The 9,357-nt window shown below is 60.1% G+C and overlaps 1 protein-coding gene across 1 annotated transcript in view; it reads right to left on the bottom strand.

The window, feature by feature from the left end:
- The window catches only part of KCNQ2 (potassium voltage-gated channel subfamily Q member 2), a gene marked incomplete at its 5' end in the record, with an annotated part of 53,720 nt that overhangs the window by 4,926 nt on the left and 39,437 nt on the right, over nt 1-9,357 (bottom strand). The window contains 4 exons of the mRNA XM_021707205.1: nt 2,363-2,494; nt 3,017-3,122; nt 3,843-4,066; nt 7,911-7,964. Of these exons, the coding sequence (XP_021562880.1) occupies nt 2,363-2,494; nt 3,017-3,122; nt 3,843-4,066; nt 7,911-7,964 (516 nt within the window). The remainder of the gene's footprint in view (nt 1-2,362; nt 2,495-3,016; nt 3,123-3,842; nt 4,067-7,910; nt 7,965-9,357) is intronic.

Genomic DNA, 9,357 nt, shown 5'->3' with positions numbered 1-9,357 from the left:
GTTCCTCTTCCCCCAAGTTCCTCCCATTTGGCCAGACTCTCATGAATGGTTTCAGGGAGACAAGAAGGCCTGAGCAGTCTCAATTAATCGCTGAGGAACCTCTTGCTATTGTGGCCAAGTGAACTCCCCTACCTGACTCCTCCATCCTGTCCATCAGCGGGTCCCCACCTCATCAACATGCTAATTATGATGAGGACAGCTGGAAATACAGCACTGGCCTAAGGGCAGACAGGCTCTCAGCTTCACCTCGCACAGAAGGACAGAGTCAGCGAGACATAAGTCTACCTGCTGGCAGCTGCCCAGTGCCAAGTCTGGGCCACGCATGCGGGATCCCCCCATGGCGGGCAGGTGTTAGGGATCGAGTCAGTGCCCAGGGAGAGCAGGAGGGCCCTCTGCCTCTAAGGGACGTGTCCGGGTCTGAGCCAGGGGACACCACACAGGCTTCAAGGGACACCAGGCCTTCAGCAGAGGATGACTCCTTCCTAAGGCTGCTATTCCAGGAACAGAGGAAACCCATTGCCCACCACCACCAACCCCACCCCGTGCTGCGGAAGGAGCATGCATGGTGCTGCCGTCATGTGGCCTGGCGTGAAGGGGCTGGCCATTCCACAGACGCGTCGGGAGGTGCTGCGTCCTGACCTAGGAGAGTACTGGGGAGACTCTCTCGGAGGGACCGTGGGTCCTTTGGTGGGGTACTTCTTGTGCCGGGGAGTTGAAGGGGGTGGGGGACCCACAATCATATCTATCCTGGCAGAGTAAACAGAAGAGAGACACCGCAGATGCACTGTAAGCAACACGAGGGAGAGTGGCTGGGAACGGGGACACAGGGACAGCTCACACGCACGACCACACGTCCCGTTCACAGAGGAGGGGCCGCCACGCACTGGGCCTGGACTCACTGAGTCCTGGCTTCAAGCCAAGCATGGGGCTCGGGAGCGGCCACCGGCACCTGGGTGCGGCCAGGGCAGAGCATGCGGATTTGGGCCGTGTGTACCCGAGAGGGCCGGCCACAGCGCAGCATGTGACTCATTGTCAGCAGGTGACAGAGGTCCTGGCTCCTGGTCTGTTTTGTGTTTCCAGACAGAAAGAGAAGGAACAAGGAATGTTCAGGACAGAAGAGCTGGCAGACAAAATGGCTGGAGTGAGAGACGTAGAGAGAGTCCAGGGAACCCCGAGCCATGCACACACGCGCACGCACACACACACACACACACACACACACACACACACACACACGGTCTAGTCTAGTCACTGTTCTGGGGAGAACGCGGAGCCCAGGCCTTCTCAGGCATCGTGTGATAGGTATCATGGGGCAGGACAGTGCAGGCACCCAGGCCAGGGCTGGCCAACTCCTCAGAGGAGCATGTGGTCCCCACAAGCCTGGAGCTGGGCTGTGGACAGACTGCTCCTGCCTGTCCAAGGCCCCTCCCTGTAACCAGAGCCTGGGCTTGGCTCCCAGGGCTGGGACCTGTTGCAGCCTTTTGTAGGGGCCCAGGAGGGGCAGGGCCTGACTGAGAGAAGTATGTGACCTACTTCAGGGGACATGACTGCACTGTGTGGCTTCCTTAGCAGTGCTATGCACACACACACGTGCATGGGCTCGTCTATGTGTGCCTGAGGGTGCACACCTGTGGGCAAGTGTGTGCATGGACTTACCAGACACCTGTGTGTGGGCATCAGGCCACAGCATGGTGGTGTGTGCATATGTAGGGGGAGTGGACACAGGTTTGTACAGGCTGTCCGTGGGAATGCATGTGTGCGCATGGTTGGGCTTGGGCTCTTCCTTGTGTGTGTCTGTACACGCATGGGTAGATGAGTCCTGGAACACAAGCCAGTCCTCACACAGGGCCAGACACAGGGGTGAGAAGTGCCCAGCTCTGGCCAGGCCCTGCTCAGGATGCTGCCTCTTCCTTGCCAGGGGCAGGTGGACACATCTGTGTTCCAGAAGGAGAGGTGGCAAGCAGCATACTGCTGCCTGGGGGGGTCCACAAGCTCTGCGGCTCCATCTCTCCACAGAGCCACTCCACTCCCAACACACATGCACGAGAACATGCATGCACCCACACATGTGTGTGCATACATGGCACACCACACAGTCACAATGCACGCAACCACACATATGCATACACCCATGTGCACACATATGTGTGCACTTACACACACACACTTGCCCACCACAGCGCAAGTGGGGGAGGCAGTACAGACACAGAACATCAGAGATGGACACCTTGTTGAAGACATAGCAGAAAGCAGATGGGTGCCGGTGTGGGTCGGGGGTGACCCCCAGCCTGTGCCCTGGCCCCACCCAACACCCCCCATCTGAGCTCTGGCCCAGCAGCCCTGCCCCACCCTGAGCCCTTGCCTGGACTGCAGGCTCTTGATGCGGGACAGCATGTCCAGGTGGCCGGCCGAGTACTGCTCGATGACATCCATCACATCGTAGGGCCTCAGGCTCTCCTTGAATTTCCGCTTGGACACTAGGAACCGCATGACACTGCAGGGGATGGGGGCTGTGAGTGCCGCCAGAGATTACCGGGGCCCACTCTGACCAGGCTGGCCCACATCCCCTGTCCATCACCTCCAAGCCCCGGGCTTAGAGACCGCGGCTGCTGCAGGCAACTGGAGGGCTCATCCCACTTATCTGAGACACCTCCTGCTGCCCACAGGCCACTCGCGGCCCTGGCCTCCTGGCTTCCGTCCCACCACAGGGGCCGTGGTCCTGGCTGCTCCCCCTTGGGCTTCCCGCCACCAGACACAAGGTGACCGAGTTACTGCGTGAGCCACGAGGATCCACGTGGAGAGGTGTCAGTCTGAGGCCTCTCTCTGGACAGGTGTACCCTGAGAATGGCCCCGTGGATGAGTGGCCCCGGGACACCCACCAGGACCCCATTTCTTTTCCTAGGAAACCCATCTCCTGTCTCCTGGTTGCTCTGCTGGGCCACAGGGCTCCTCACTGGTTGGGGCAGGGAACAAGAGGCCTGCCCTCCTGGGATGTGGGGCCGGGCCATATCCTCACCACACAGCTCTGATGCTGACTTTGAGGCCTGGGGTCAAGTCTTCGGTCACAAACTCGCAGTTGCAGCTCTTGTCATCCACAACATCTTCCCCTGGGAGACTTGCTTCTGGGTGGAAGGATACAGGCTGTGAGTGGACAAACCATGCAGAGGCCAGAAGACCCGCCCCTCTGGTCCCACTTGCCAGACAGTGCACTGGGAAACTTTGGGACTCCTGGACACCCTATGGGGCATGCCTGCTCATTCAGAACCCCTCTCAGTCCTGCCCTCTGCACCAGCTCCTCTGGCCAGGCCTTCCCAGTAGGCTGTGGCCACAGGGTGTGGCTGAAGGAGGACGTAAGAGGACATCTTTGTCCACAAATGGACAAACCAGTGGTGTGGCATGTCCATACGAGGGGACGTCATCCCACACTAAGACAAGACAGCATCCTAACATGTTACCACACAGAGAACTTCACAAACATGCTCAGTGGAAGGAGGAGGCACATGCCACAGCCACACGGCCACAAGGCTGGCGGTTGCGGGGACTGGGGGAGGGGAGCGGGGTGACTGTCTGGGGGCAGGGGCTTCCTTCTGGGTGAGGAGAATGTTCTGGAACTAGACTGAGGTGATGGCTGCACAATGCGGTGACTGTACTTTGTGCATCTTAAATAGTTCGTGTCACGTTGTGGGGATCTCGCCTCAACCTTATAAAGGGCAGGAGCATCCCACCCCACTGGCAAATGCAAGAGGCTGTGGCACCACAGGGTGGTGCCTGGCAGCTCAGGTATTCGGGGGGAACCTGGCAGCAGCTCAGCCCAGGGCAGGGCAGGCCATGGTCAGACCCACCTTCTGAGTTCTGCCGCGATGCGGCACCCTTGATCCGGAAGGCCTGGCGTGCCCGGCTGCGGTCTCCAAAGCTCCAGCTCTTGGGCACCTTGCTGGGGCTGTCCTCCAGGCTCTGGTCAGCACTGGGCGAGCGCCGCACGCTCTGGGCCTGGGGGGACCCCTTCCCCTTGGCAGCCACACCACGGGGGCTGGAGAAGACACGATCTTTCAAGCTGACCTTCTGGCTGCTCCCACGAGGACAGAAGATAGACAGACAGACACACAGAGAAACAGCAGAGTCATTTGGAAGGAACATGGTGTGCCGCTCAGGCGGCACTGTCCACAAGACCCAGGAAGACGCAGGTCCAAGAGTCACTGCGGGAGAGGCCGGCTGATGGGCGGGCTGATGGACAGCACTGCTGGGGCTGGGGGGGCAGCAGAGCTCGGCCAGGTGGGGGCCATGTCCGTGGACTCTTAAATCACTTTCTACTACCACCACAAGAGGTCAGAGCTGTCTCCACACTGTCCCATATGTCCTGCCACCTCTGGGGACACTCTGGGCAAGAGGCATTCCCAACCCCGAAGGACTGCCCCGGCCTCGCCAATGCTTTTCCCAGCAACTTCCCCAGGAATGGCCTCCTCCCTCCCTCGGACCCTCCACTACCTGCCTGCAGGGGCCAATAGCATGTCCAGCCACACCCAGGATCTTTCCCGCCAGCCCAAGAGCACCCCATGGGGGAACAGGCTCGAAAGGGCCAGGCCTCCTCTTTGGGGCTCAGGCTGTCCCTTTTCCAGCCCCCTAGGACATGCTGTCCCAAGAACTGAGCATCTGCCTCTGGAGTAGAGGCTCCTCGCAGCCATGGCCTTGTGGTCCTGAGCCCTGGCCCCAGGGTAGGCAGTGGCTGGAGAAGCAGGAGGACCATGGCTTGGACCCCAGGCCTGCAGGGTGGGAAGTAAGGTTCTCCACAGAGTAGACAGACTGCCACCTTCATATTATCAAGGTCCTCATCCCATTCCTTGGTAACCATGGACGTGGGTCTGCCCCAAGTTCACTGGCCCCAGTGCCCTCTGAGAAGCATCAAGGGGAGGTGGTAGGTAGCGTGGCTGGGGTGCACCAGGCAGACGTGGTCACCCCCACAGTCTGGAAGCACCAGAGAATGTGACTTCCTCCCGCCAGCCTCTCCACCATCGGCAGAGGTCAGCGGGGTACTAGAGAGCTGGTAATTGGCAGGCGGCCACCACATGGAATGGCCACCATGCAGAGCAGCCACAGAGCTTCCCAGAAGGGCTCTAGGCAGGGTGAGGAGGCCCAACGGGTCTGATGCACCCTCAAGGAGAAGCCCTAATGCCCAGTGTGGCTCATGAGTTCCTCGGACACCGCCTCCAGCCCTGTCACAGCTCCCTGGCCCGTGGTGGGAGAGGGCAGTCCCGATGCAGGGCCCCAGCCAGAGAGACACATCCATGAGATGGCACCAAGACAGCCGGCCACAAGAAAGAGCCCACACCATCCCCCACCGGACGACGCACTGTGATAAGGACCCCGCCCCACGCAGCGGCAACTTCTGAGACAAAGTAGAAAGACCCCCGGGGAAGAGGGTCCAGGTGTAGTGCTCACTCAGGGAAACGAGATTGGACAGGTAGGGTTCCCAAACACCCGGGCATCTGTCTGCCCCACGTGTTGGGAGCACCTGCTTGCTCAGGACACTGGCCTGGAGGCCGCACCTCTGCATCCCTCCTGAGGCCAACACAGGGGCAGGAGCCAGGGCTGTTCAGAGTCCAGGAGCCTTGGACCTTCTGGTTCCTGTCCGACAGGGGCACAGCTGGGTGGGGGAAACCAGACGCTTCAGGGGCCACGGGAGCACCGGGCCCCACCTGGGCACTGGCTTGGGACATTCTGGCTTCCAGGATACTCTCTCTTCCTACAGCCCCTCCTCCATGGCACAAGTCTTTTTCAGAGGCAGGAGTGTGGGTGGGAAACCACTCTTCTGATGTCACTCAATGACTCCATACCTCTCTCTCTGTCTCTAAGCCTGAGTGGGTCAAGTCCTGGAGAAGAGGAAGGAGTAGTCGTTTTCTTTCCCCTCAAAGCTGTTAAAAAGGCTGTGGAGGGTCCTGGGACCAAAGGGCCAAACCCCAGGACAGGGCTGCCACCTCACAGGGCTTTCAGGCAGTCACGGAGCCCATGGGCAGCAGCTAGGAGATGCTTGCCTCTAGGAATCATGTCAGATTCCTACGCTGACACCCACCACGGCCTGACGGCGCCAATGGATCAGATACCCACGTGAACACACAGACCCACGTGGCCACACCAGACCCATATTACCACACATATCCATGGGGCCATACCAGACCCATGGGGCCACATAGACCCATGTGACCTCACCAGATTCCTGTGGTCACACAGTCTGTCAGGCTGAGAAGGGCAGAGCCCCAAAGCCCATAGAGGGAATCCCACAGCCCAAGGACAGCAGAAGGGTAGCCATCAACAAACAAGGGTCTGACATCGACGTTTCCATTTTCCAGGTGATTCCACCTTCTTCCCCTGCCATCATGAGGAGCCACAGCCCCACCTAGCAGGCAGTGGGGTCCCCCCACTGGGTCTGCTGCCCCCATAGTCACAGTGGCTTCTTGGAACACAGCCCATGGCGCTGCCCAGGCCACTGCAGAGCAAAAGTCACACAAGGACAGAGCCACTGGGAGGAGCCAGCCTGGCCTCAGCGTGGCCTGCTGACCTGGCCCACAGGCTCTGTGCTCACCACGGTGTGCAAGGGACGCTCTACTGGGCGGACGGAGGCCTGACTTGGGTATATCCTTCCCTCCTCTGGGTGCCACAATTACCTGAACCCTGCCCTCAAGCAAAGCTGGTATGTGACACCCATCCCCTGCAGCCATCCTCACTGCAGGAACATACAGGGCAACTCACAGCCCCCTCAGCACCAAGCTAAGAACTAAAGCAACGTGGGAGCTCCCCACCTATCTGGGATAAGGATCCCTGCCGGGACTACCCTCCACACGGCAAGGGCATCTGGCACCTAGGCTTTTGTGCCTGCAGGGAGAGTCTGGGAGAAAGAACTGGGCCCTGTCCCTCTTGCCCTGCCTGCCACCCTCAAATGCATGGGGTGAACAGGGGCTGGAGGGAGGGCATCCACAGAGAACTGCCCGGTCACATCAGGACCAATGGATGCCCAAGTGGGAGGAGGAAAGTACGTCCATGAGGACCCACACTGGGGGGCGGGCGTGTGCCATGCTCCCGCCTTGTCTCCTGGCCCCACGGCCAGACCCTTCTGTTCCCCAAGCAACCCAGCCTTGGCCCCTGCCCTGAGGGACTGGCCTGCAGCCAGATGTGCCCTGGACACAGAGGCTCCGGGCCAGTAGGGCAGCTTCTCCCAGACTCATGCCCATTGTCCTCGGGGGCTTCCACAGCCTCCCCACTGGTGCCAGCCTCCAGAGCACCCAGGCAGCAGAGGGCATCAGTGGAGAGGCATGGGAGGGGAGGCAGCCCCCAGGCCTCGCCCACGGAAAGGCCCCGGACCATGCACGGATGCAAAGGCACAAGCATGCCGCCCGGGCCGACCCTCGCCTGGCGCCGCGGCTGCATGCACACACGAGGGCACCCCCCGCCGGCACGGCACAGCACCACTGTGACCTGGCTGCCCCAGCCGGGAGGTAGGAACCCCCGGAGCAAGCATCACACACCCACAGCAGACAGGGATAGGGGGACAGGGAAGTGCAATCAAGGTGCAGGGAGGAGCCGCCGTGCAAAGGGGGCGGCTTCTCCACCATCCTGCTTCCCGTCTGCCCTGCAAGGCCTGAGTCGGAAGGGGGGCCATGGCTTTCTGGAGCACTTGGGGCGTCGGGACCGAGGAGCCCGGCACACGCAGGAAAGCTTTCAAAGCCCCCACCAGCCCTCCTGCCACGCACAGGGCATCGCCTGGCACGGAGAGGAGAAAGGACCGCCTCCGCCCAGCTCTGCCCTGCACGCGGTGCGTCCGGCCAGAACTGGCCCCCGACTCATCATGAGCCTCTAACAAGCAGGCGGGCAGAGGAACCGAGCAGCAGCGGGCGTCCGTGCGGCACGTTCCGCGGTACCTAGGGCGTCCAGGGCAGCATCCGCACAGGGACCCTCTGCACCGTCTGCCTTGACTGGAAATGAGGAGAGCACAGTTAGTCCTAGGGCTGGCCATGGGCCACAGCCACGGAGCGGTCGACTGAGGCAGCCCAACCACCAGGGAATTCAGGATCGGTGGTCATGTCTGAGCCAGGACACAGGGAGGGGGCACCAGCATCTCCCGCCGCCCAGAGAAGGAAAGAGTCCCCATTTTTGGAGGTAAAAAAGTCCCTGTCTTTTTCCTCCAAAAACACCTTTTCCTTCTAATACCACAGTGTGAGCTCGTCTCCTGAGAGACATATCATTTTTTGCCATATTCATGCCAACAAAAAATAACACTTGGGCAAAGACCCTACAGAGAGCCTGTTCTGGACGGATGTGATTTCGGAGGGCAAGGGGTGGGAAGCAGCCGCATTCTAGGAGGAAAAATGTGCAGTTTGGCTTTACGAGCCAAGCAGCGAGCTTCTGCCACGCCAGCCGGTCCCCAGCCGGAAGCAGGCCTCAGTTTACCCAGAGGCAGCAGCTGCTGCTAACTGGAGAAAGCAGGGCTTGGGGATGCCTGGAATTTAACGGACTTGGCCAACGTCAGCAGGGACCGGGCCTGAGAGGACCCACGGGGCTGAAGTCCTGACTGAGCTATGCCCCTGCGGGGCAGGCCCCTAGATGAGCTCAGCAAATGCCTACCTTCTCCCAAGAACCTCCTGAAACCCTTCCCAAGAGAAACCCTGAGGCTTATGTCTGTGTGAGAATGCACCTCTCTTTAGGCAAAAATGCAAACACTGAGAACACCAGGGAAAGCCTTCCTTTTCCTCCAGCCTCTCCCTCACCCTCTGCGGCTGTTTTCACTGACACTTCACTTCTCAAACTACAAGCCCAGGAATGTGGCGTGTGCAACAGGAAGAAGGTGCTGAGCCCCCCTCCACGTAGGTAACATGTGTGCAATGACACATGTGCGAGCAACACGTGCACAAGCGACACGTGTGAAAGCAACGGTGTGCACGTGGCACGTGTGTAAGCGACACTTGTGTGAGTGACACATGTGTAAACACATGTGCAGGGGACACGTGTGTAAACGGCATGTGTGTACATGACATGTGTGCAAGCAACACTGTGTAAGCAACACACGTGCAAGCGCCAGCGTTCCCTGTGGCTCGCTGTCCACACAGCACCTATGAAGGCCACACCAGCTCATTCCACGGCTGCCCAGGCAGGCTGAGTCCTGGACGCCCTGAGCCTCCCACTCCCTGGCCCCCGAGGGACGGAGGCAGCTCCTGCTGCTCCCAGGCCAACTTTGCTTTTTCAGTTCACAGGCAGCTTCCAACTGCCATCACCCAGAGGCAAAGCAAAGGCAGGGAGTCTGCGGCTCACTTGCTGACTAGAAGGCAGTGGGGCCAGGGGGTTGGTACAGCTGTCCAGGTAGGGACAAAG

This window comes from Carlito syrichta, unplaced genomic scaffold, assembly GCF_000164805.1.
Source record: "Carlito syrichta isolate Samal-C Ts95f unplaced genomic scaffold, Tarsius_syrichta-2.0.1 Scaffold117897, whole genome shotgun sequence".
Lineage (NCBI taxonomy): Eukaryota > Metazoa > Chordata > Mammalia > Primates > Tarsiidae > Carlito > Carlito syrichta.
The sequence above is the reverse complement of the archived record's forward strand: the minus strand, read 5'-3'. Positions and strand labels throughout refer to the sequence as shown.